The 27,377-nt window shown below is 36.5% G+C and overlaps 3 protein-coding genes across 11 annotated transcripts in view; 1 reads left to right on the top strand and 2 right to left on the bottom strand.

Moving 5' to 3' along the window:
- The window catches only part of Mp (Multiplexin), a 269,908-nt gene that overhangs the window by 203,363 nt on the left and 39,168 nt on the right, over window positions 1–27,377 (top strand). For all 8 annotated transcript variants that reach the window (XM_066286068.1, XM_066286067.1, XM_066286064.1 and 5 more), the window contains 7 exons: window positions 4,594–4,671; window positions 6,290–6,452; window positions 7,146–7,279; window positions 7,342–7,359; window positions 12,030–12,213; window positions 12,790–12,963; window positions 15,024–15,223. In XM_066286068.1, the coding sequence (XP_066142165.1) occupies window positions 4,594–4,671; window positions 6,290–6,452; window positions 7,146–7,279; window positions 7,342–7,359; window positions 12,030–12,213; window positions 12,790–12,963; window positions 15,024–15,223 (951 nt within the window). The remainder of the gene's footprint in view (window positions 1–4,593; window positions 4,672–6,289; window positions 6,453–7,145; window positions 7,280–7,341; window positions 7,360–12,029; window positions 12,214–12,789; window positions 12,964–15,023; window positions 15,224–27,377) is intronic.
- The window catches only part of LOC136341290 (uncharacterized), a 59,005-nt gene continuing 41,346 nt past the window's right edge, over window positions 9,719–27,377 (bottom strand). The window contains exon 4 of the mRNA XM_066286102.1: window positions 9,719–9,905. Within this exon, the coding sequence (XP_066142199.1) occupies window positions 9,798–9,905 (108 nt within the window). The 3' untranslated portion in view covers window positions 9,719–9,797. The remainder of the gene's footprint in view (window positions 9,906–27,377) is intronic.
- Window positions 15,697–26,374, bottom strand: LOC136341286 (uncharacterized). Of its 2 annotated transcripts, none has more exons than XM_066286095.1 (2): window positions 26,292–26,374; window positions 15,697–16,773 (listed from the first exon to the last, which is right to left on the bottom strand). In XM_066286095.1, exon 2 carries the CDS (start codon window positions 16,738–16,740, stop codon window positions 15,757–15,759), a length of 984 nt encoding a protein of 327 aa, XP_066142192.1. In that variant the 5' UTR covers window positions 16,741–16,773; window positions 26,292–26,374; the 3' UTR covers window positions 15,697–15,756. The 2 variants fall into 2 exon arrangements, with proteins under 2 accessions (XP_066142192.1, XP_066142191.1); XM_066286094.1 differs by lacking the exon at window positions 26,292–26,374 and adding an exon at window positions 16,892–17,138.

Below are 27,377 nucleotides of genomic sequence, written 5' to 3'. Positions count from 1 at the left end.
CTTAATCCTCTACATACGAAGATAGTCCCATAGGTACACGACCTGACAAATATATAACGATTTTTTATTAAAAGTTTGCGTATATTATAAAAACCTATTTTTGAAAAGCTCATATCACAAGTCTGGAGCGTGCTAAGTAAATGCTTTTAGAGATTTTGTAAAAATGGAAAAAATTGCTTATGAATACGTGATTCAATACTTTCACTTGAAAGTTCTTAGTCCATCCAACATCAAAGAGCAGTTAAATTCTACTCTGGGGGAATCTGGTCCTTCGTTAACAACTATAAAATATTTGGTGGCAAAATTTAAACGCGATGGTACGAGCTGACAAGGAGTACTTCGCAGTGGTCGGCCCGATGACGCTCCAGATTTAATCACTCCAGAAATTACGATGAAAATCCACGAAAATGTACTGAAAGATTGTATTTCAAAAAGTGCTTTACACCGAATTTTGGCGTAACAATTGGATATGACAAAGCTGCGCGCAAGATGGGTTCGCTATTACTTACAATTGAACAAAAACAGTGCTTTGAGGATGTTTCAAGGGAGTGTTTGGCAAAGTTTCCCAACAATAAAGCCCTGTTTTTGCGTCGATTCTTAACCATGGATAAAACATCGGTCCATCATTTCACACCTAAGACGAAATAACAATAAAAACAATGAACTCAAAAGGAAGAATCTGCTCTAAGAAGACTCCAAATTTCAAGAAAATCCGCAGGAAAGGTGATGGCGTCAGTTTTTTTTTGGGATGGAAAGGCTTTTTTTTATCAAGAAAACGCACCATTCCCCACTTCCCTTATCCCTGTGGCCAAAGTCACTCAACTTGGTTTTCCATTTTCCCACCTTATTCGCCAGATTTAGCCTCCTCAGATTACTTTTTAAAGTTGAACAAGTGGCTCGGTGGAGAAAGATTGCCAATAATGAAGAGCTGAAATCCGAGGTTGATTCCTATTTTGAAACATTCGAAGCTTCTTACTCTAAATGGGATATAAAATACATGGAACTTCACTGGGAAAAGTGTGTCATTCCCTAAGGAGACTATAATGCGAAATAACGCAACATTTTCCAAAATTGTTTTTTCTTTAAGTGTTAAGTCGGACACTTTCAGTACTATCCTCGTATATCCCGAGTCCCAAAACATAACAAGTTTACAAGAGCCATATCCGATCCATCAAGTCCATAAACTGCTGAAATTATCCCTTAAACTAGTTCTATCGTCAAACGTGGCAGAGTAATCTGCAATTGGAATCATTTTCTGCAATGGGATTTGCACAATGTTTGAGTGCTGGGACGTGCCCTGATTGGATTATCCCTGTATCGGATGCAGTAAGGGCGCAGACCTTTAATTTGTCCCTTTTTGTATCGTTGCACCTCAATTTGCATTCATCGAGCTTTGACTCTGCGTCGCCACATAAAAGTTTGTCCTGTGTTTGGAGTCAAAACCCAAATTGAAGAGCTTATGTGGCCGGTCATTTTATGAGACATTCATATGCAAGCTTTGTGAGAAGCCCATTAATCACATATGATTTATAAGAGACCTATTGAGCAAAAAAAAAGTTACTCAATATCGCGTTAATTAAAAGCGCAGTTTTGAACTTTTACAATGATGGACGAAACACAGTCGAAACCCCTAATGGAGAGAGGGGCTAAGTGCTAAGAATACAACAGGAATTTATTCAAGAAATACCCTTTTAGGGGGTTTTTGAAATAGAAAGCAATAAAAAATTAAAAAATATTAATATCTAAGAGAAAACTTTTTTAATTAATATTATATTATTTCTTCTCATTTGGAAATGTTCTCTTTCTGTTTCTTTTTGTTTTGTTGTCCCATCGGCCACGATCATTGAAACGTTCATTGAACAATAATAGAAATATATCAAATAAATATTTCAAAACTCTCGTACTACATGCAAGTCGCTAGCCAACAATGGAGTTTAAACCAGAACGCGAGCGTTCTGGTTCCAACGTTCAGTTTAAACGTCAACTTTTCAGCTCCAGCCACTTAAACCGCATAAAGTGCACTTTTCTCGATGTAGCTGAAATTTCCACTATTTTGCTACTGCTCTAAGTACTCTTTTTCAGGCGCATTGGCTTTTAGCTATTCAGTGCTTTGTTCGAGATTGAAAAAACGTGGCCTAAAGGGGGAAAATGGCGACGAAGCATTTGAAAGCCGCTTTCTCAGCAGCAACGGGGAATATTAATAATTTCTTGGGAAGAATTTATTATTTACAATACGTTGTTCCTGTTTATTTTGATGGGAAGACAAAGGCCTGCGGTTGTTTTTGTTTATGAGAAAGGAGCCGGGTCTTTCGTTGCCATATTTCATTTTAATGCGTTCAGAGGCAGAGTGCCTTCATAATGAATTCATCGGGAATGTGGAAGGGATTAAGATTTGAATAGGGGGAGTGATGCATGGTGTAATGACGTTAATGATATGTTCTGTGTGTATCTTTTCTTCACCTTCTCCTATTTCGCAGAGCTAAGCCTGGTTGGGTTGAAATTAAAAGCTAAGGGTTCACGTTATGTTATGTGTATATACGTATATTCAATACAAGATTCTCAGGCGCGTTCAAAACATACGGTTGTATATGTTTACACAATTTGTACATAAAACAATGCAAAATAATAGAATTCATATTCCAAAACATAAACGAAACATAAGGGAAAATGGGTGGAAAGGTCAAATGGTTGATGCAAAGGGTGTCCCTGAAACGGCTGGACAACGCTAGACAAAAAATTCTTTACCTTAAAACAAGGCGTTCCAGGCAAACTTACCTAAATCCAATGTTGCTTCTTTTTAAGGGGGGCCAAAGTTTTCAAATTAATATCGTTATTTCGAAATCGCTGCAAAACATTTTGAAGTAAGAACTGCATAAATCGGGATGTGTTGGAATATCAAAAATGGCACGTATTTCGTGAATAAAAGTCGCATTTTTGTTACCCCCTTTGTGATTAACGTAAATTTTTTTCTCTGCTACTAGCCACTAGACTTTATTTTGAAGCTTTTTTTGTCTCCTAAAATTTTCGCCAGACATACAATATCTCTTTTTCCCAAAATTGTGTTGAGGGATTCCTTCGATAAATGAAACCACGACAACGACAATTTGGTTTACATAAAATGGACTTTGGTATTTAGCTTGCACTTATATCAAAAAATGAAAGAGTTTTGGTCTAAATAGGTAGAGAGAGAATGCTTAAATGGGCGGGTTACACACTATGATTCTGATCACATCCCGACAGGACGTAGCTTCCACACGAAGAGAAGCAAAAGAGAAAAAGAGGGTAAAAATTACTTCGATTATCCCTTAAGTACTAATTCCGAGGAATTCCAACCAGGGGTGCACCACCACCAAGAACCATTACGAGCTATGGCTACGCCGGATCCCATAAATCGAGGCCATTTGGGAATATCTATACTAGTCGCTTTTCTGGGAACATCGCAGGCCCAACAAATTGACCATCACGGCAATAGTACCGGCCGAGAAAGCTTCTTTTAACTAGTAGCATATCCCCCAGCCAAAACGTACCCTTATTTTTGGCCTGATGGGCCATGTTGTCTGGCACCCAGGTGGTATTCTCAGAATAAGTATCGCCGCACATGGGCGTAACTTACGGGATAAAATGCAAATACATAACAAAACCAAAATTAATCACAACAAGCAAAAAAAACGAATAACTTAAAGTCCCTAACAAATTGTTTACGATATTTCGCAATTCACCATTGTTATTTAGTAGGAACAAAAACATTAAAAAAGTTTTAATTCTAAATAATTAACAACTTAGTTTGATTCTTATAACACATGTTAATACTGTTAATAAAGTTCACTGTTTTCGTGAATACATAAGTGAATTCGTTTAAAAAAATCAATCTATTCTTTGGGCACCGTGGCAGGCTTTTTTAACATTACCTTCACGACAATAGTGAATTGCAAGGTATCGCGTATAATTTTCTTGTCGGAAAGCGATATGTCCGGCGAAAATTTTACAAGAGACAAATAAGTTTTCAAATGAAGTCGACTGGTACGAGAAAAAATTTTAAATCGTTCGTACCGGGGATAATAAAAAAAAATTACTTTTATTTGCAAATCACATGCTATTTTTAATATTTTCACGCATTAGAAAAAATCCCGCATCCGTTAAAATGCGCCAATTTTTGTAGTAACTGTTAGTTGCAAAGTTAGTGAAAACTGATAAAAGCGTTTAGAAATTATTTTAAAAAAATTAAATATAATTGAGAACTTTAACGCCCTATAGCAGCAAAATCAAGCAACATTACATATAAGCAAATTTGCGTAACGCGTCTTGTTTTTGTTAAACAATTTTTAGTCAAGCGTTGTGCAGTAATTTTAGGAACACCTTGCAAATATACAGGGCAATTTGCTCACGGTGACCAAAATTAATCCTCTTGAACTCTTTCTTAAGGTTCACTGGACATCGAATTAACTAAGCCCGCCCCCCCCCTCCTAAAACTACTCTACTTCCTAAAATAAAGGAAACATTAGGTAATTTTTGTTCCACTGGTTTTAATTAATTCTTTAGGTCATAAAACATTTCATTAAAACAGGCATGTAATAATAATGTTCTTTTCTACAGGGACCACCGGGTGAAGCAATAAGAGGACCCCCAGGACCACCAGGTCCTCCGGGCTTACCTGGACCTGCAGCCCCTGAGGTAAATTCACCGATTACACTGGAATTTTCTAGGAAAGCGATGCCGCAATGTAGCGGGCGCTATAAAACTTTCCTCATACATTTTAGTGGTAGACAAGATCGTAATTCACATTGGAAACTATTATTTCCCCTATATTGGGACAACTATATTGCGGCACCGATCTCTCGGCAGTAGCTTTAGTCAGTATAAAGTAGTCAAAAAATTTATAGTCATATTTAAAATTTCCTTTCCAAAGTGTGTTTAGTGTTTAAAATAAAGACATTCAAATCAGTGCAATAAAGTGCAGTTTCAAGACAAAGGCGCCAAACTTCGATATTATAATTATGTGTTTTTCAATCACGTTATTATCTTTAAAATTAGGCCATTTGAAATTATGACAAGTTATAATAATAGCATTGCACCTACATTTACACAGTTATTTGTTAATCGAATTTTCAGGCAATCATAATGCATTAGGATGGAATGGACTGACGAATTCTCTAGTGTAGCCAGTTACCCTCAGTCCCCTATCTCGTATCAAAAACATTATTATCTACAATTTGTTTGATTATCAGTTTAACTGAAATGAAAATTATTCTATTAAACCGAATAGCTTCATGAACCTCTCTCTGGTTTGGTTTGTCTCTGGTTCAGTCTAGACTCTCATTGGAAATATTAAAAATCATTAGGTTCCAACATGAGCTACATTACGAGTATATCCACCAGCAGCACATCTCTTACTTAATAAATATTTTATTTCTGTCGACTGAGCATTAACAGATTACTTTAATGCACACAAAATACCTATTCATTAATAACACCCCCACATCTTCATGTATTTTTTTATTATTGCATGACATTGAGAGCGTTGTGACGGTGAAGACATCTGACCTATGACACAATTTCTATGGTTGACATATGACAGGTGTCTGTCATTTATGAAAGTTTCGAGTTTTCACATGGGTTTGAATTCCAAACTGAAGTGCAAATCCACTTAAAGTAAAGAGAATGAATTTTAAACTGAAAGTAGTGGAAATGTTGTATTTATTTGTTTTTTTTTCCAAAGCTGGCAAACCTCACCTTAATTAGCTCAACTTAATTTAATAAATAGTCACGATCATGAATCGCTGTTATTAATATGCATACTGCTTTTTATTTCCCTTTTTCTGGCGTATTTATTAAATTTAACATTTTTTGTTGCGGAATTCCTGGCCCTCATCGGCTTATTAAATAAAGCAGTTGCCACCATTTAACTGATTTTACTCTTCCGCATAATGATCGTACCTACATCAAACACCACCTCCTAACAAAGTTTATTCCACTGTACTTTTCCGCAAAGTAATTTCAAACTTAGCGCATTATACGAAACATAAAAGTGAAAAGCCTGGAACACGACATCCATATGTGACACATAATATTATAATTTGAATGGCAAAGTTTGCGTGGCGCCCATGTTTCACAGAGCGAAACAAAAAGTCCTAAAATGAAGTTGTCTGAAACGAAAAGTCCTTCAGCTTTGATTACTTCCGGTGAAATGGGAACTTGTTACGTAACCAGGTCAAGACTTAGAAATGTGCATTTGATGGAAAAAGAGAATTGCTTGCGATACTGAAGTAAAATTTTCATTTTCTTCTCTTAGGGTTCTTGTCCATGCAATGTGACAACGCTTCTCAGCGCAATGGGAATACCTTTCCCGTACTCCCCAGCGATAGAAAAGGAAGGGCTGCCTGGGGTTCCAGGGTCACCAGGGCGGCCTGGAGAAAGAGGGCTACCTGGTCCCAGGGGCGATAAAGGAGAAAGGGGTACATATATTTTTAAAGAATATGCTAAATGTTTTCCGAAAGAAGTCGATTTTTATTTTTTACGATTGAAACTAACCTGACGTAATCTGACCTACTTTACTCGCAATATAGTCAAAGAAAAATATTAATGAATTTTTATTAGTTTAGACTGTTTTTAGCATCCACGTTAGTGTAATTCAATGATTAATTAATTAGTAAGTAATCGATAAGCGTCAAAAAATTAATTATAATTAACAATAATCTGTTAATTAATTAGTAATTATGGATAAATAATTGAGACACTCTAACACAATCGTGTGGACAAAAGTCAAAGTTTACTTACGATATTTTTCTGTCGGTTGCACTACAATAATTATTGCGGCAAAAAATGTTTTGCAATTTTTACGTTGATTCAATTTTTAGCAATTTCTTGAGAACTGGAGTTTCACACGACTTAAAAAGAAAGTTTCAAGTTTTTTGTATTTTATTATGACAAGTTAGAAAGTATGCACTTTCTGCCGGCAAAAATCGCTTGCTGTTCAACACCGGAAAGCTATCCCGAGGAATTGGTAAAACCATTCGCTGATGACAACAGCTATTTAAATTACAAAACCGGAAAAGTAGAGCAGGCCAAATATACTTTAGAATTTTGGATACCTTCTTAGATCACGTAAATTAGTAGATCGAGTATTAAAATAAAGTTTTTAATTTTAGGTGAAAGAGGTCCTCCGGGCCCTCCAGGCCCACCTGGAGGCAGAGGAGACGAAGGTAAAGAGGGATCTCCTGGCCCACCAGGGCCACCAGGGCCCAGTGGCCCTCCGGGGCCTACCGAAATAGACGGAGTTAATGTGAGTATTCACCCTAAAATCGTCTATTCGACGTTTGCTATCGCTTCTCCCTTGAATTTCAGGTGGGAGACCTCAAAAAGGTAGGTGCCTGTGGTTTTTGTTCATGGGGCAAGTATAGAAAACCAAACTCCAATGTGTTTACTTACGAAAGCATTTTTTTTTCCTTTAACATTAGAGGAAATCTAATTTGTTGATAAACTAAGAGAGGTGCAGTCCTAAGCTGAGATTCAATCTAAATAACAAAATTTAATAGGCCAATCTCCGGAACTAAAACAAAATTAATTATGAAATTATTAATTCATATTATTAAATGTATCCCCGAGGATATTTGACAATAACTTCGAATTTCAATACGACGCGACTGCAAAATACTTACAAAATTGGAACTGTAGATTTGCCTGAAAAGAAAGGAAACTCCGATATTTTTCCAAATCGTTCGCTAGAATAAAATGGATTTCTAGGGGCAATGGTTTTCAAGCTAAGAATTGAATAGTCTTAGGAGGAAAAATGGAAATATGCATCGCCATTTTGCAAATCGGAATGGAACAATGATTTGTTTTTCCTTTCTTGGTTTGTGCAAATCCTGTTTATAGCTGTATGTAATTTACAATCATTTGAATTCCAAAATAGCCGAACGTCATTTATTTAAATAAGACATTTTTATAAATATTTTTTAAATCTTACGGCATGCATAACTGTTGTGCTATTTTCGAGCAAATTACCGTGTTGGTTCGTACTCAGGGTTGTCTAGCATTGTTGGGTACCTGGGATAGTTGCTACCGTAATACGATCGCGAAATGTTAATTAGTTATACTGTGTGTGTGCGTGTGTGTGTATGTAAGAGTTTGTGTGTGATATAGAGCAGAATCTCTGAAAACAAGAAAAAAACATTCGTCAACGAAAAGGCCTTCGAGCGGCTACAACACACTCGCATTAAATATTTAACTAAAAAGCACTTTTGCTGTGCATCCGACAATCCATTGTCCGTATTATATTTGTCTTTGTCACTTTCAAGTGGAAACTGTTCGCCTACAATTACTGAGCCCATTGAACTGCATGCAGTGCTTTCGTTAATTGCTTCGTTGTTCGCAACTTCTCGTCGAAATGACATCAAATTTATGCGGACTCGCATTTCAACAAGCAATTCCATTTATTCCCCCAGAAGTCCATTTTAAACGATATTTACAAATAGAATCAATTTTTGACCGACTTGTCCTACCGCACCTCTTCTCAAGACAATTGCCAAGGCTAACAAATCAGGAAGTGATTTACTTACCGTTCAGATGAGCGGTAAGGCGATATCTGTCTGGTAATCCGATCCAGACATTTTCGCATTGTCGACGGCCTCAAATCCTGGCCAATTTTCGGGGAGGACCCAACAAAGGGACAATAACTACTTTAATAGACTCCCGAGTGTAAAATTGGAGTCACTTGAAAAGTTCCTCAAAGCTTGAGAAGGGTGCCTTAATAACAGCGCAAAATTTAAACTTGGCGCCATTTTTTCTGTTGGACCTGCGCTGTCAAACTGTTTTCATAATTCGAATTAGGAAGGTCCCCAATTTTTTAAAAGAGACTTATGTCCGACATAAAAGCTGATTGACTTATTGAATATTATTTCGAAAATGGTGAGGGTCTGGCTGCCGCAATACGCAAATTGCGTCTAATCTTTGGTCGGGTAAATGTTCCATATACGTCCACTGTGATGCGACTAATAAGAAAATTTGAGGAGGCCTGGTCGATTATTGATGCCAAACCATTAATACGTGTTCGTTCACGCCGTTCTTATTTATCGTTACAAGAAATGCTACGCGGCATGTTCCCTCCAAAAATTTGCATCCTCACACCTGAAAATTCCAACCAACTCAAGCCTGCAGATCACACAACGAAAAGCCTTCGTCAATTGAATCCTTGAACAACAAAAATTGGACAGTAATTTTTTCAACAAAATCATCTTCAGCCACGAGGCATGAATGAACATGGGTCCATAATTTCCTACCTGAGACGAAGGAGCAGTCGAAACGACGGATTCAAAGAGGAGAATTGACTCCAAAGGGGAAAAAAACCGTTCCATCAGGAAAAACGATGACGTCAGTTTTTTGGAATGCAAAGTCTTGTTTAATCGAGTCAACGCACCAGTCCACGCTTCAGTCTTCGCGATGGTCAAAATCAATCGACTTGGTTTCAAATTTCTTCCTCAACCACCTCATGCGCCAGATTTAACCCTCTTAGATTAATTTCGAAACTTGAACAAATGATTCATTAGAAAGAAATTTACCAAGAACGAGGAGGTGGAGTCCGAAGAAGGTGCCTATGTTGAATTCGAAGTTTCTTACTTTAAACAAAGTATAGAACATCGTTAAGAAAAGTACGTTAATCTTAGAGGATTACGTTTAGAAAAAATATAATATTTTCCACAAAATGTTTTCTGTGAGTGTTAGGTCTGGTATTCGTGTGACTATGCTCGTACGTCTATCTACTGTGCACCGAGTTCTTCAGCGATCCAAAGAGACTGATTTCCTCAGCTTAAACCCGGATCATGAAGAGGAAGGACTAGACCAGCTAGAGCCTCCGTGTTTCTGTTACGTTGAGGCACCGAACGGCTGCGGCAGTTTCCCGTCGAACTCATCTGAAAGAAGTGAGAGATGTGAACGTAAGCGAAAGTACCGTTAGCTGGTGACTTCATCCTGCTGGATTATCCACCGAAACTAGAGGTAAAAGGCCTCCACTTTCTCGGGAACCCCGAATTGCAAGGTTGAATTTTTCATGAGAACACTTGGCTTGGAGAGTAGAGGATTAGACTCGCGCTTTGTTTTTCGCTGAATCTCAATTTTATCTTATGAGCTCATACAGACATGTAAGAATGTATCGACTCCAACTCAGAGGAATGCCCAAGCGTGTATTTGGCTCCCATTTGGCGGAGTTGTGGCATAAAGAACAATTTCGTTTCAGGCTCATGCGAAGTTAGAGTTAATCGAAAATGAGTACATCAACCTGACAGAGGTTCTAGGAGACCATGTTGCACTGTTCATGGTCATTTTTAGAAACAACGCAACCTTTATGCATGATAATCTACGATCCCCACTACTCGCATGGTTACCCCTTTTCTCCACGAAATTCAAATCACGCGATTCGTCTGGCCCGCTTGACGTCCGAATTTGAATCCTATAGAGCATGTTTGGGATGATATAAACGTTTACGGAAACGTGTGCCAGCTCCTAGAAATAGCAGAGAGCTTCGCGGAATGTTGGTGCGGAAATGGGATAATCTTCCGCAGAATGCGATCCAAAACTTGATTCGAAGCATACCTCGTTGCTTGCAAGCTGTTACCGCTATTAGAGGAGGAAACACTCGGTACCGAAGTCCGCAAAAACCTTAATGTTGAGGATAAATGCGTGTTCTTTAATTTCATACTTTTTAATACATTTTACAGCAAGAACAAAAATTACTTTTCGTTCGAGCAATCACGACAAAATCGCAGCATGAAGTTAGTAAATTATGTTACATGTGACAAAAATTTGAATAAAGTATGAGCCATTAAATCAAATGCAAATCACGAGGTGACCCTAATTTTGTGCTCGCGAGTGTATTTGACGAAAAGATACAAAAACCAAATGCATTCAAACCTGGACTAAAACCTATCAATACAGTCAATCGATCAAATTTCTGCTCATTATGGGTGACCTTGCGAGTGTAAAAACAGAAATTCGCGGCCTTATGGTGTTATATAACAATATATCGCTAATATTGAACCAGAAATAACGCAAAATACATAAAATGGCCTTTTAACGTTTAAACACGAATTAAAAAAATTTATGGCCATACGGTTTTCGTGTCTTATTTGTTTTGTAATGGCCGTAGCGATCGCTTAAATTTATTGGGACCGTGGAGACATAAATTTAGCCAGGAGCTTGGCACATATTTTAATCGTCGGATTAGAAGATTTTTCTGATAAATTTAGGGGAGAAAAATTTGCCTCCTGGTTCTCGTTAAACTCAGGCCCGCTAGCAGATTATTAATGTGCCCCGAAATAACCAGAAAGAACGGGCTTAACCCTAATTAAAATTGAAGTACTGTTTGACAAGCCGGGGATCTTTACGTAGAAAGGGGTGGAAAACCGAAATTAAGTTGCGAGTTAATTTGGGGTGCCAAGTCTGGGATAAATTAGAAAAGCGTACCTACCAATTTTTCAGCTTAAAAAGATTAATATGAGCTACCTGTTCGGACAGTAAACCTAAACCAAATTCGAATAGCGATCCGCCGCGGACACAGATTTTTCCACTGCAAATGAAGAGTGATGATTAAGGCCAATCAGATTTGGTGATGTGTTTATATTAATGAACATGTTTGTTAATACGTGTCCATGTTAAACAAACACTAGTATAAATGTATTAGGACACAAGTAACATGCCCGCACCGATAGTTCTAGCATTTGGATGCAGTGCCGTCCCCTAAGGATTTTCCACTGTTCCTAGCAATACTTGCTTGTGAGAAACTTTCAAAAAAGTTATGTGTTTATCGTGAACTTCGAAAAATATTTTCTTTGTGCCCTACCCTGACTATAATTTTTAGACGAGCACAATAGACAGGAACTAATTCTTACAGTTGTCTTCCCAAGCAATTTAATATTGAGAAAATCCTTTTGGGGACGACTCTGTGCGAATTGCTAAAAGCATCTGGAAGCTTCTAAATCGGCCGACCCGTGAGCAGGCCATGCATATCATAATTTCTCCATTGATTTTCGGCTTGCTAGGGTTCTTCGGGTGTTCCAATCATCCGTCCAGGAATACCTGGAAGTAAAGGGGAGCCGGGACATACAGGGGAAAAGGGCGCTAAGGGGGACAAAGGCCCTGCCGGGCCGAAAGGAGGAGGAGGCGCTAAAGGTGAAAGAGGAGATAGAGGATTGCCTGGGGAAAGAGGGCCTAATGGCCAAAAAGGTGGGTAGAAAAAGTTGAGATTGAAATGTAGAAATATACAGAGTCAGTCTTTTTAATGGTTATGGGAAGGATATTAAGAGTTTCAAGAATCCAATTTAAGGCACATTAAAGCATACAAGAGTGAAAATAACTTACCTTCCTAAGTCACATAAATCCGTTTCCGCCTGAGCCAACCGTAGTAACTAACATAAAGTGGTTCTAAATAACATTTTTATTAGCAGAAACCGCCTGTCTAATAATGAAAGCTTCTGTACAATTCTTATATAAATAAATAAATAAGAAGCAACCCAAAAGAACGAACACTATTTGGAATCATTATTTCTACCGAAATTAACCCTAAATGGCGGCCTGAATATTTTAATACTCACCTGGAAACTCGGAATTTATATTAAATGTCAACAAATCCTTATTCTATTAGAAGACCAGAATGGATCTTTTATAATTAAATTCTTAGCCGAAGTTTTATATTATTTTCTGGAACATCAGCTGTATTTTTGGAAGCAACTTACGGCGTTCTTTCAGTTTCAGTTCACGTCTAATCAGAATTTAGATGAAATAACTCCGTTTCATTTGCAGGAGATTCTGGGACCGACGGGTTTCCTGGCACGCCGGGCACTCCAGGACACAAAGGCGAGCCTGGAGTACCGGGCACGCCCGGTTTGCCTGGAGTGCTAACTACCAATGGCAGCACCGCCGTCATCGATGGTCAGCCGGGTCCTCCGGGGGTCGACGGACTTCCTGGCACTAAAGGTGCGTAATGCTGGAACCATACGTATAAAAAGCCTTCAAGAAAGTTTAATTTTATTCCCGATTTTCTTGGCTGATTATCCGTATTGAGAATTTTCTCTTTACCGTTTCCCGTTCGAATTCGAACTTCCATACCTTTTGACGACATCGACAGGGCCGAAGTTATCGAATTGAAAAAAAATGACAACTTCTCGAGGAGGTAACGGCGTGAATAAGTAACAAAAGTTGGGAAATATGGGAAATGTATATTTTGCCTTCCTCGCTTGATTTAGAGTTTGTGTCACGAACATTTATTGAAACGCGAAACTTTTATAGATTCTCGTCAAGTTGCTGTTAACAAGGCGATGTAAGTTTAAATTGGGGTAGTTCCAAAGTGTAATCAAGCGTTTTGTTCAGAAGCTATTGCTCGTCTGTTATGAGAAAATAGGGATTTATTGTCTTGGTGCTTTCAGTAATCAGCATCAACACATTTATCGCACAAGTCTGAATACGTTAGGTCAGCATTTTCGGCAGGCGCAGTTTCGGATTGTGTAGAAACCTTTTTGCACTGCTGCTTCATCGGCAACGGATATTGTGTTTCATTAGAAACCTACTGAAGTTTCAGTTCTTCGATCTCACGTGATTGTCATGGAAACGCCAGCAGGTTAGCGTGCATGAGCTGATACGTGCGCGTAATAATATTACGTAACGGTGTGAGGGTGCGTTATATAGCACCTGCGTGTAGTTGTGGATTTTTCTGAAGCAATAAGTCGAATTTTCAAATTAACTTTTCTCAAGCTCGCTACGAATAAATCCGCCAAAACTATTTCTTTATTGTTGAATAATATAAAACAAATAATTGCCGTCCAATGTCTGGTTCACATTTCATTTTGCAGTTTGCACATAGCTATTCGCCTTTATCCGCCTGTTAGCTCTCAATAATAAAATATTTGGATCCAGGTATTCATTGTTCAGATTCGTGTGCATTGAGAGCTACATACCGTTACTTCCTAGTAACAAGTGAAAAATGTAAACACGCATGAAATGGAAAATGTTTGATTTGATATAACATTAATTCTCTCGTTTCACCAGATCTGAAACAAAACATTAAAGAATCGAGAAACCAAATATTTGCTTACTATAATGTAAATATTTGCACAGCCTTTAATTTATTTAAAATAAAATCATATTGCTTTTTTGCCTGAACAATATTGTGAATTATTAAAATTATAATACTAAAATTAATTTCAAAATTGTACGGATTGAAGTGTGGATTTTAAAGGAAGGTAAACATTAATGCTCTATTCAAAATATGGAGTACGTTATGGCCCATAAAGTTCCTAAAATTCTGAGCTTCAACCTTATTTTTAAGCCCCTCTATAAGAATCTCAAACAGCAACTTTAAAGCACAAAAGCTGCCCTTGACAATACTCTAGAAAATATTTTTGATAGTAACTCTTAAGCGCGCCGAATAATGCAAAAATATACGAGTGAGTATATTTTCCATATCTTCCCACACACTTTTCCTTGTACACGGTTTTCCACAGATTTTAGAGCACCCGTAGCGAGCTTATTTCAAGAAATAGAAAAAAAAATTTAATTACAAAAATTGAGGTAATTTTCCCAAATAGCCTAAAATCGTCATCCAATAAAATGGACGACGATTGCAATTTAGTTAAAAAAATGCTAAGTTGGTGTTTTTTAATGCATTTGCATCGCAATGCATTTTTCGGATGCATTTGCAAACCCGAACTAACTCATAGTAATTTGCGATATTCATTCGTTTTATTCGATTACGGATTCTGGCAGTTGCTAATTTCTAATCTACTGAAATTTAAACTTTTTTCAACTTAAAATTTAAATTAACTGAAATCTAATTTCTTTGAATAAAACGTCGGCCCGTGTTATTCTTTCCCTAAAATTAGCTTCGAGGCAAAAGTCTCCCTTTGGTTACAAAGAGGCTGAAACCTCCATTCAAGTCCTTAAACTTTAAGATAACTAATAGTTCTACAAGCAACGTGTTCATTTACGGTTTTGGTGACTTTTGTGATTTTGTTATTGACATTAGAATTTTTAATTTGCAGGTGAAACTGGGGAAAAAGGTGCTAGAGGACCAGTGGGCTCTCAAGGATTGCCTGGTGAGAAAGGAGTACCTGGTACTGATGGCGCTCTGGGTCCCGTGGGGCCCCCCGGTTCTAAAGGCGAAAAGGGAGAACGTGGACCTCCAGGGGATATTTACTTACACAGAGTGGGACAGGCAGATCATAAAATTACTCCGATAAAGGTAAGTTTTTGTTGTTGTTGTTGTTGTGTTACTAATTTTTGAAAAATTTAACGAGTAATTCTATTCCTCCAACTACCAAAATCCAATATGGCGGCCATAAGAAATGACAAAGTTGGATATAATCAGTTGAAATCTAGAAGGCCTAAAAAATTCTGACAACACCATTCGATAGTCAGTTGTCCATGATGGAGAACTGTCAAATTTAGTCAAAATGTTCACTCATAATTTACGATTTTCAAAAATTTCATTTCTTCGGTCATATTTTGACAGCTTCTGCACATATTTTTAATTTTAGAACATTTTCTGAACAGGCACAAAAACGTGCAACTTTTACCTAATTTCAGTCACGTCGTATCTCTTGGAATTCGCTTTATTTGGGACACCCGGCATGTATGTCCCATGTCAGCATTAGTATTTCTTAAAATGCATAAATAAGCACGTGAAAAAATTAGGATTAGATTCTGTGAAGCAAATTTGGTAGTAATAAATCTTTATTTAATCTTCTCTTAATTTTGGTGGACTAACAATGTAATTCAAGATAGCTTCACATCCTCTTCAATACATTCACCCGAAGTATAATTCACATAAGGCGTATATCCCTCAAGATTGTTGTTTCTTGCAAACTTCATCATCAACACTTGTCCAAACCCCAGTTTAAATTGCGAATCCCATCTTGTCAAGAGAAATGCAATTAGGACTGGTGATAGTATAGTAATGTACATTGAAATGGATATTACCCAAAACATTATGTTATCAAATATTTGGGTCCAATCAGATCTATAACTGAACTCATTAACTATGTTGTTGATAAGCATAAAAAAGACGACAGGTGAACATATTAAGATATACAGGGTGGCGCTAGCGAAAGCATAATAAGTCTTCATCATTTCCGTTGTGTAAGTTCTTCTTAGTCTCATGATGTTCCATGCGATTATAGTTATCAAAATTGTTAGATAATTTATAACAAAGATATAGAAAATAATAAACTTATGTACATTAATTACATGGATCAAAATAAATACAACAAAAGACACCAAATAAAGGAACCCCAATATCAATTTGTAATATTTCGTAAATTTTATGAATGTACCATGCCAATGGGCTGAACTATACCAATCCAATGCTAACAGCATCATTATAAACCAAGTGATATTCAATAGCACCGGTTCCATCAAGGCTAGAAAGTAGATTAGGAAATAGTACCTCATTGCGATGGAGATTATACATGTTTCTATCCCGTAAATGACAGAAAATAAGCTAGACACAATGAAGAAATTGACGAGCAAATAGTTTGTCCTTGTTCGGAGGGCTCTAAATTTGAAGACTGTGTAGCAAATTAACGCACTATTTATACAACACACGAAAATGGAAAATATACCACTAAAAAAGACAAAGCAGTTGAAGTAGTAAGTTGAAGATGAAGTGTTTTCGGCGATTTCGTCTAGATATAGCATCAAATCTTGGGGAGGCGATATGGGAGATACCTCTTCTAAGTCATCAAAAATCGAGATATTCATCCTACTGGTTGCTGATAGCTAGTTTGACTATACCTGCAAGAGAAATAAAAATTTAACGAACTGCTCCAGTGTAATAGATGTCAGTGAAGTAGCGAGGAGGTATACCAATTTCGCACTAAATTTATCACTAGAGAATATCACTGGAACTTACTCGAAATTACAGCAAAGGCCCAGCCTTACGGTCCTGATATTTTTTGTTATTAAAACTACACTTCGAGCTTGAATAAAACAATCGCATTTACAGCATTATAAATGCATAAACTCAATAAAATGCACAGAAAGAGGTTTAATTAAGTTTAAATTCTGCAGATACAATTATTTAGTAACTCACAACAGATCTTGGTGGTTACCCACATTTCACCACAGTATTCAGATAAACTCATAATAAGACTATTTATTTTATTAACGCATGCGAATACCGGCACCAGCAGCATAATCTCTTAGTACGTATTCTAAGGTACAGGAACTGCCAGTTTTCGTCGTTTTTTTCTTTGTCTACGTTACTAATACTGCATGTCAACAATTTCTAGGAAAACTTCAGTTGGAATGTGTATAGGAGGGTCAATCAGTGAACTTAATCGATTCATAGCTGGTTTTAGTAGCAATTTGGAAATTTGATAGTTAAACCCCGCATATGTTTGCCACGTGATCGGAATCTATAGACAGAGAAATTGTTAGATGCAAATATTGAAGTTTTATTGCTTTTTGATTTTTTCGCAATTAACGAATATAATCCTGTTATTGGGATATTCTCGAATCCTGAAGCTTATTTTAGTCCCGGAAATTCAGAAATTATACAGGGCGTCCCGACGCTTAACTACATATTTCGTGATTAAAAATATATCGCTTCATGCTGATACACTTATACCGGATATCCAGGCGAACCCTGTATACAAGAGATTACCATGGGAAATTAGTTGTTTTTTTTGCATCTGCACAGATTATCCAGCTGGAAATCTTTTACATTACACGGCACCCAAGATCGGCCTGCATTTCGAAATATTTTCAATGTTCTAACGTGGAGCTGTTTCGGCTGAAAACACCTCCAAATTTCAAAAATTTGAATGTCCCTCGTAACCGCTCGAGACCGTGATTGGTCAGAGTCAAGGTCAGAACGAAACAAACACAAAGTCGCCAACAATATAAACGTAAAGTCCCCACTTCAAATGGATTTTGTCTATTTTATGAAATCCTTTATTTAAATTCAATTAGAAAAAGTGAAAACAAATAAATTAAACAACTACCTGCATATTAAAGTTCAGCCAAACAAGTAAGTGAACAAATACAACAAGATGTAACATTACTTGCGAAAACGTTTGCAGTAGTTGCTCGAAGAAACTACCATTCAATCTGACCAATTGGCGGCTCGAACAATTATGCGAGATATTCAAATTTTTGAATTTTGGTGATTTTTTGAACTAAAACGGCTCCAGGGAGGAAATTTGAAAAATTACCGAACGATGGCCGGCCTTGGGAACTATGATCTCCATGTAGAAGATTTCCAATTTGATAAGCCGCGCAGACGCAAAAAAATAAAAACCGATTTCCCATGTTAATCTCCTATGTCCAGGGTTCCATTCTTGACGAAGGAATATGTGATTAAACCTTGACCTCATTGTGGGACACCGTGCATATGTGAATCGGAGGAATTTTCATGAATAAATATAATCGGTTTTTATAATAACAACTTTGTTGGATATTATTAATATGCTGTTGACTTTAACATCCATAAGAATAAAGAATATGTTCTTCAAGCAGATTTATATCGTGTTGAAATTGTGTGTTAATTCAATAGTTTGGTGGAAAGTTTGCACTGAGCCCAAACATAATAAAAATCATATGCATCGTTATCATATGTGACTCTTTAAGATGACCTCTCAGCTACTTGTATGTCAATGTTGATATTTTCTTTATTAGGAAGTGATTACATTTGAGATAAAGACTGAACTATTTCATTTTAAACCGCATTATTTTCAAAATAATATTACAAAGCTTTTGTCTCTGTTGTAAACAGCTAACGCAGTGTCTCCCTAGGGAATTTTAATAACAACCAAAACGTGTGTTTCAATAATGAAAACTAATTATCATTAGCTTTCCAGTCTTCGGGGTTTTCTTATTTTCAAAAAGGCACTTTGTTGAGTGACTAATCGCGTGGCTTTGCGACAATTTAACCAACAGTGTATCTCTTATCGTTTCCGAGATCTCGATGGGAATGGGGAATTTAGACTACCTTGTCAAACGCCACTTCCTGCTGTATAATTATGCTTTTTTCACTACTGGCTCTAAAACGCATTGTTATTTTGTGTTTTTAATGACTGTAAAGTATATTTTCTCTCATTTCTACCGCTGAAATTTCAACAACTGAATAACAGATTAATAAAGACACGCATGTGGCTCATTATTTACCTAGCGCGTCACAATATCGTCATCTCTTCCATCGTTTTAATTGTTGTCATGGAAATTAATGTCAAATGATAAGTGACCGCTGGTGTTATGAATTAAGACGTGTTGCATTTTTGTGTTTAAGATTTAATTTGTTACAGTTGAAAAAATCACACATTCACCGCGGTCGTAAAGTACTTGTAATTCTCAGGCATTAGGGTGCCCTTCGGGATAGAAACTTGACAACCTTGGCGAACAGTAATATAATGCATATTATTCACTGGTTCAATCACGTTTTCGAATCGTATCTGATCGAATTTGTGCTAATCGGGGGCAAACCGGTATGTTAATGAGGTTGACGAGAAAGGAAAAGTGTAATGGAATGTCAAAAAAACAATAATTTAATTTTAAAAAAATTGTTAAAATCAAAAATTTTTATGCTATGGAAGGTACTACAATTTAGTGTCTTAATATCATAAAAAGGGTGCGAGAGTACATTTTGTGAAACCGGGCAAATGTGCGTGTTTCAATAGTGAGTAGTCTGGTTTTTTTTGAGCAAAACACTAATTTGGACCGGATAACAAATCTATAGAATTTGCAAACTTGTCTGTAAACGTGTATCCCATCCCGTCCCAATTAGTGTTTAGTTCGGCATTCGATTCGTTGTATTATTCATTGAGCGACTAATTTTTCAGGTCTGTGCGAATCTTTAAATGTTGGAACATGTTAAATGCTTCTGGATACATATTCCATTTTTGAGTTTTGTAATTATGAACGGAAATTTCTCTTGTGCGGCTAATAAAGTATCGGGAGGGAGCTCGTGACCAAAAGAGTAATAGATGGCAACATTACAAGACCACCTCCAACATGCTTAAAATCTGTATGGCACGTTCTTAGTCGGCATCACCACGAGTGACTCCGAAATACATCTTCAGGGTTCGCAACGCATTTTTATAAAATTTCTTACATGTGAAGGTGTGAAACCAGCGAAAATCATTTAAAGACTTAAAGCACAGTTCAGAGAGACCTGTGTGAAGAATACCCAATTGTGTGAATGGCATAAGAAATATCTGGAAGGATGACAAATGATTGAGAACGAGCCCCATGCCCACCGCTCTCGCATCGGGATGACTCAGCATATCACCGCCTTTCGCCGCATTCTCGAGGGTGATCGATTGACTATTGCTCATATTGCAAGTGAAGTAGCCATAGGCTATGGATGTGCCCAATCCATCGTTACAAATGAGTTAAGGTTTTGGAAAATTTCGGACAGATGGGTGTTTCCTCTTCTGACTGATCAACAGAAACCAAAGGGCCTTGTCATTTGTCGACGTCTCTTTGAAAGTTTTTAACTGAAAGAAATAATTTTTTGCAACGTATTGTCATTTGCGACGAGTCCTAGGTTCACCACTACACCTAAAGCAAACGACTATAAATTGACGGACGAAGGGTGACGGTACATCTACATAAGCCAAAATACGCCTCTCAGTTGCAAAGGTCCTCTTGACAGTCCTTTAGGATTTCAGATGGTGTTTGCCCCTTGACTCTCTCCATGAATGTCGCACAGTTAACGCAATCTACTACTGCCAGCTAGTGGCTTAAGCGAAGCTCGCATATTGGAAAAGAACAAAATTTTCGATCAGAAACGTGATTCTGCTTCACGACAATGCCCGTCCTTACACAGGCAAACTAACTAGGAAAAAGATGGAAGAAATTCACCGGTTGACGTTGGAATGCTCTCCCTATAGTCCGGACTCACCTCCATGTGATTTTTACAAGTTTGGCCTGTTGAAAGAGGCACTGAGAAGAGAAAGATTCGGCAACGATGCAACTGTTGAGGGCTTCGTGCGCAATTGATTGCAAACATGCCCCGCTTCTTTCTACAAAAACGGTATTAAAAAAATTCTAATGCGATGGGAAAAATATTTTTTTTAATCAGGAAATTATGTAAAAAATAACATGTGCCTTTCAGTTTTGCAAGTTGTTCCAGTATATTTTCAAATAATAATTCGAGTTCATATTTGATTCACTCCAATATATCAAAAAGGGTGAAATGATGAAACGAACACTTTTTTAAAATGGCTAGGAATTGTGACAACACAAATTTATAATTATACGGGACGTTAGGGAAATAAGTTTCGTAAATTTCACAACGTAAAAAACATCATTTTTAAGAGCAAAATTTCCTTGCAACCGAGGTCCAAAACCTAACAGCGAAAAAAAAATGTTTGAGTTAGTAATCGAATATCTATGATAAGCTTAAGTTTTCATAAAATGTTAAAGTACGTATTTAACGCATGTTGATAGTTCGAGGCGTAACGAAAAAAAGTTAAAATTATTTAACAATAACATTGTTAAAAGCACTTTAAAACTTAATAACTGATGATAAAACTTTAAAGGTAAAAGTAAACTTAACCGGCAACGCCACACTGAATCTGAAGTAACCCGACCCTTTAAAGGGTTGCCCAAGTTAACTTAGCGGGTGAAGCGATAAAGCGTTAGATCCGCAGTAAACAGGTGTCGAACCCAAAAAAACCGTGTTAAAAATGTCAATTTATTTTATCCCACTACTTAGGGACGCATCAAAATGAAATAAAAGTGACGCGACGTTGCCAATTCTTAAAAGGTGTTTTTTCTTGATTTTCGAAGAAATGATTATATTTACTACCCCTACTGTAAGGATTTTTTTATTGAAGACAATATTCTTAACCATTGGTTAAATTTACGAAAGTTGTTTCCTTAATACCCTGTGTGCACACATAAAATTGAGCGCACATTACCAAACAACAATAAAAAATGAATGAACGGCAAAAAAATTTATCGGAATGTTGGTAATAAACTATTTGGGTTTATCAGTACCCCATAGGCAATTCAGTTTCGACACAGTTGACAGAAGCCTAATAAGAATTTTCAAGATGAAAACTCAGCGATATGAAACTAGTGAATCTGAAGGTTCCAAATCTGGCTGTGGAGGTAAGCTCAAAGATTGAAAAATCAGTGTCCACAGAAACAGTTCGCAGGATACTTAGGAAAAATAATTATAACGGACGAGGAGCTCGGAAGAAACCATACATCTCTGAAGTAAATAGAATCAATCGACTTAATTGCGCTCGGGAATACATTAATGAACCACTGGATTTTTGGAACCAAGTTATTTTTTGTGACGAAACCACAGTGAACTTTTTTGGATTAAATGGAAAACAAATTGTATGGAGAAAACCGAAAACAGAACTGAAAATGGAAAACACCGTTGCGACTCTTAAGCACGGTGGACAATCTGTGATGTTATTGGGATGTAGAGGGCCAACGGTATCCTTCATGGACGGAATAACGAATAGACATGTTTATATAAATATATTAAGGGAAAATTTCAGAGCCTCAGCTGAAAAAATGAACATGCCAAGGGTTTATTATTTTCAGCAAGATAATGACCCGAAATATACGGCGTTAATAGTTCCCGAATGGCTCTTATATAATGTGCCGAAATTGCTGAAAACTTTCCCATAGAGCCCTGACATAAACCTAATCGAAAATCTAGGGCATCTATTAAAAACTAAAGTCCATAATAAAAACCCCAAAAGTACAATAAAATTGAAAAATGTAATTCTTGCTGCATGGAAGGAAATATCACGTGATTACACATTAAATTAATCCAATAAAAGCCACGACGACTTCAAGCTATTATAGACTCCCAGGGAAATTCCACAAAATATTGAAGTTCACTTTATATTTATTTTTAACTCAATTGCGTGTTTATTAATATGGTGAACGCTCAATTTGTGTCACAATTTAACAATTTATAATAACAATTTGGCGTATTATTCCTTCATTTTCAAAAATATTCAAATATTTTGTTACCTTTTATGGCCTAAAATATTATATAAATCAATATTAACAATAAAAACTCCTAAATTCGTTCATTTCAGATCATTATTTAAAGAATTATGTCATTTGAACATATGTTCGCTCAACTTTGTGAGTAACTGTATATATTTAATATTATTAAACCCACGTACTATGCAAAACTTTACTATGCATCTGCATAATTCTCAGTTGGAATACAACTCCCAAGAGATCTCTTAAATGTGTGCTCAAATGCCATACTGAAATGTTTGTCCCACCTCTTTAAGAAGTATAAACTTAACCCGAAAGACATAACACCAAGGCAGTAGAACAAACGACGTATGCACTCGGACACGTTTCTCACATACCTCTGGTACGAATCTACGAACAAGTCACATAAAAACAATCCACTGACACTTATCCAGAAAAACGACCACACGAACATATACAATTCTGCACTGGCAAAAGCGTAGAATATCTTCAGTTCATCAGGTGGCTACATTTTCCTGTTTCTATGCACGCTGATGGTTATTGCAACTACCAGCGCTACGAAATTAACTGCTAATGCAACTACGACAATGCCCCTAATTAATTTGATTTCATCCGAAGAAACAAAGTACGAAATAACGAAGCCTCCACATAGCAAATAACAACTTGCGGCCGTCCATTTGTAACTTTTCTACCGCTACAAGTTAGTTTAAGTTAGGAATATTATCGACCGATTTACTGAACTATACCACTGAAATGCCAACAATACTATCATTAGAACAGCGGTTACATAAAAGGCATATTTCACTTCAAACATGAAATAAATAGAAGTAATATGAGCGTACTGAAAAGTTACTAGTAAAAACTTATGAAAAATGACCGATGTGGCATAAGTGGTGATTGAAATGAAAAAATTCAGAATAATGCAGTTGGTCCTGGTCCGAAGTATTTCAAATTTGAATATCACATAGCAGACTAATACAGTACTAAAACAAACCACGAGCAAAGCAAAGATCAGGCACATTGACTTTATGTAGCTCTCTAGGAAATGACTGGATGAATAGAAAATGAATCCTTCTTCAACAAAAAATAGTCGTGTTCTTCTGCCTGCCACCCATCCTGACCTATGTCCATCATTAAAGCGCTCATCGCTCTACGAGTTCATAAAATGCTTTACAGTTCGCTGGATTTATGAAGAAAAATCACCTTTAGATTACAGCCAATACTGCACTTAGTTTTTCTTTAAAAAAGGAAATTTATTCGACCTTCAGGATTGAAGTCCGATTTTTTTCGATACATTTTGGATTTTTCAACACAATTAATGCAACTGATCAAGTGAACGGAAACCGGAATTGTTGTTTGAGAATTTCGCTAATATGATGGTAATGAATAAAACTATGGAAAAAACTGATGAAAGAAGTAGAAAGCATGAGAGAGGCGGACAACATTGCCCCAGTTGTGATAGAGTGATAATGGTGATAAATGGTAATCAGTACCAAATCTGACTTTAAGGGATATATGCGAGCAATTTTAAACTTTTGTTCAGCACTGCAAGTAGACAGGACCGTTCACTTTAAAGGAGCAAAACTGCATCATCTTAAATATTTTTCTTTATTGTGAGAAGTAATTTGGGGCACACTGCAAAGTCTCCGATATTGAAAGTTCCTTTTCCAAAATATCGTTCTTTGGTCGTTCTCGTCAAGGAGGCTTTGGAATCAAATCAACAACTTTCCGATTGTCAGTTTTATTGGCGTCTGCGCGTTTCCTCTCGTTACGCTCGCGAAAATGATCAAATTTCGACTGGAAATGTGAGAAAAGTTTGGGTGGAGCTCAAGGTTAATTTAATAGAAACGTAATGAATGTTCGTAGGGCTTTGTGCCTAATTGGAAACAGGTAAAAATTGCCCTTTTAAAATTCGATTATATTTCACAATACCGGGAATACCGTGTCGTTTACGTTCGGATCTCCGAAGATGCACGATCACAAAGCACAACATACGTGGATAGCGCTCAGATTTAATTTACAACGGCTCGCAGCTTAAATGGTGCAGCCCGCATTGGAAAACACTAACTCACCTCCGTGGTACAATATTCCTTTTGAAAAAAACCATACGAGGTGTTTATTAGGTACTTGTAGAATCTTTAAAGAGTGAATCTTTGACTAATTTCAAGATACGACGTTCATATCAACGTGGGTCCAAATCGGCTTAGTTTTTGAGATACAGGGCCTAAAAAAAATCCGTTTAATATTTACTACCATCAGTACCATGTTAGTTTGACAAATTTTTGGATACTGAAGGTGTCGGTGATGAAAAACTCAAATATTTACTTAGTTTTTTGTTTATTGCTAAACGCCGCCATATGCAGTGTTGTGATTTTGGTGCTGTTATTATCGGTGGTCATCTAATTGGACCTTGCACAAAGAATTTCTGTTGAAGACTACCGCAGATTTTTCGAGCACGAGTTTCGTGGACATTTAGAAATCATAAACAGGATGTGGTTAGTGCACGATAGAGCACCGCTACACTTTAGTTTGGTTACGCGTCCATTTCTGGACGAGAATTACCCTAACCGTGAAATAGGAAGGGTGAGACCGGAAACCTGGCCTCCAAAATTGCCGGATTTGAATGTTTTGGATTATTTTCCGGGGAGCCTCTTTAAGACACTAGTTTAGAAAACTATAGTCAAAAGTGAATAAAATATTAGAAATAAGATATTTGAATCGTGTACCATTATTAATCAGACAACAGGCATATCCGAAAGAGTTCCTCACTCGACGTTAAGGCGAATTGATGCGTGCGTTCCAGTAAACAGCAGCCACTTTCAGGAGTTATTGTAAATATTATTAAATTATTTAAAAAAGTAGTTTAGTCTTAGTCTTGCAAGTGATTTATGGGTGTCACGCAATAATAAAGTCAACAACAGACACGGTTTTCCGGTTATTTTTCAAAAACCCTCAGTGATTCAACTTAAACTCACAAACATTCACTGGAGGTTTAAGTTTAAACTCTTTTTTTTTTCAAAAAGGCGTCTTTCAGCGACAGTACTAAGAGTTGTGGTAATTTAAATCCAGGTACCACACCGCATATATGTATGCGAAGCACTCTAACGTTAAACAAAAACAAGGAAGTATTGTGAGTTTCTCATCGTCGATACTCCCAGTATCCAGAATTTCGTTAAATTGCCATGACATTGGACAAAAATATAATTAAAATACTAAACGAAATTATTTTTAAAGCCCCGTGTCTTAAGAACTAAGCCGATACAGACCCATGTTCATGTGAACTTTGCATCTTAAAATTAAAATTTTAAAATTATAAATGACATAAATATACTTACTTAAATATTTTACTTAGAGGCAGATAACGTCTTTCGTGAGAAATTCACCATGAAAACATAAAATAAAATGCAAATGCGATATGCTTCTACACCCACAATACAATATGATTATGAGTAATTTAATTTACGGCCCATTTATTAAACCGGATGGGAGGTGTAACAAAAATAATACAATAATTCGATTGTGACTCGTCATTTCTGCATTATTTTCCTAAATTTTATAACTTATTAACAAAAAAAGTTGAATAAAAATATTAATAATGAAGTATCATTAATTTAAAAATATATATATATATATTTTTTTATAGATTCATTTTTTCTTTTCGAATATTTTTGGAATTATTCGTGCCCTTTCCGATGAACTATGCGTCGAAAATCCTTCATCAACTTATCTGAAAACTGTCAGCAATGTTTACTAATCCTTAAGCGAAATCGTCAATGAGGTAATTCAAATGAAAATTGGTTCATTCAGTTTAAACTAAACTTGTTAACTAGTGCAATTGTTTGTTTCAGACAAAAGTTTCCCATTTTAAATAACTTACTTTTTATTTTTCTTATTGCTGAATAAGTGTTACAAACTATCGGTATTTGCTCAAGGCATGATTGCTCAGAGCCGGCGAAAACTTATCCTAACGTTAAATGAAAAATATGTGTAAAAGTGAATTGCTAGAACAACCAACTAACAACACTGGTTTTAAAGCAAATAAAAACATATCTTCAACTTTGTGACAACCTTAGTTGATATTTCAATTTTTAGAAATTGAGTATTTTTTCCTACAAAGAAGCGCCAATATATCTAAGTGATTTTATATATTTTTTTCGCCAGTACCCAACAACCCTCTGAGAAAATTAATCCTTTACACGTCATTCTAGCCCTGCGTAATTTTTTTACTTTTAAGCTCAAAATTGAAAACCTTCGAAAATTGAAAAACAAAAACAAGTTCAGCATTCTATACAAGGCGACCCATGAATATATCCGTGTTTTAAAACTTGTGACTAAGAAAAAGTTGAAATTCGTCATACAAAAATTATCATTAAATAATTATTAAAAAATCTTATTTTTTAAACAGGGAGCCCCTAATCTAC

The sequence above is a fragment of the Euwallacea fornicatus genome, chromosome 9 (assembly GCF_040115645.1).
Source record: "Euwallacea fornicatus isolate EFF26 chromosome 9, ASM4011564v1, whole genome shotgun sequence".
Lineage (NCBI taxonomy): Eukaryota > Metazoa > Arthropoda > Insecta > Coleoptera > Curculionidae > Euwallacea > Euwallacea fornicatus.
The sequence above is the reverse complement of the archived record's forward strand: the minus strand, read 5'-3'. Positions and strand labels throughout refer to the sequence as shown.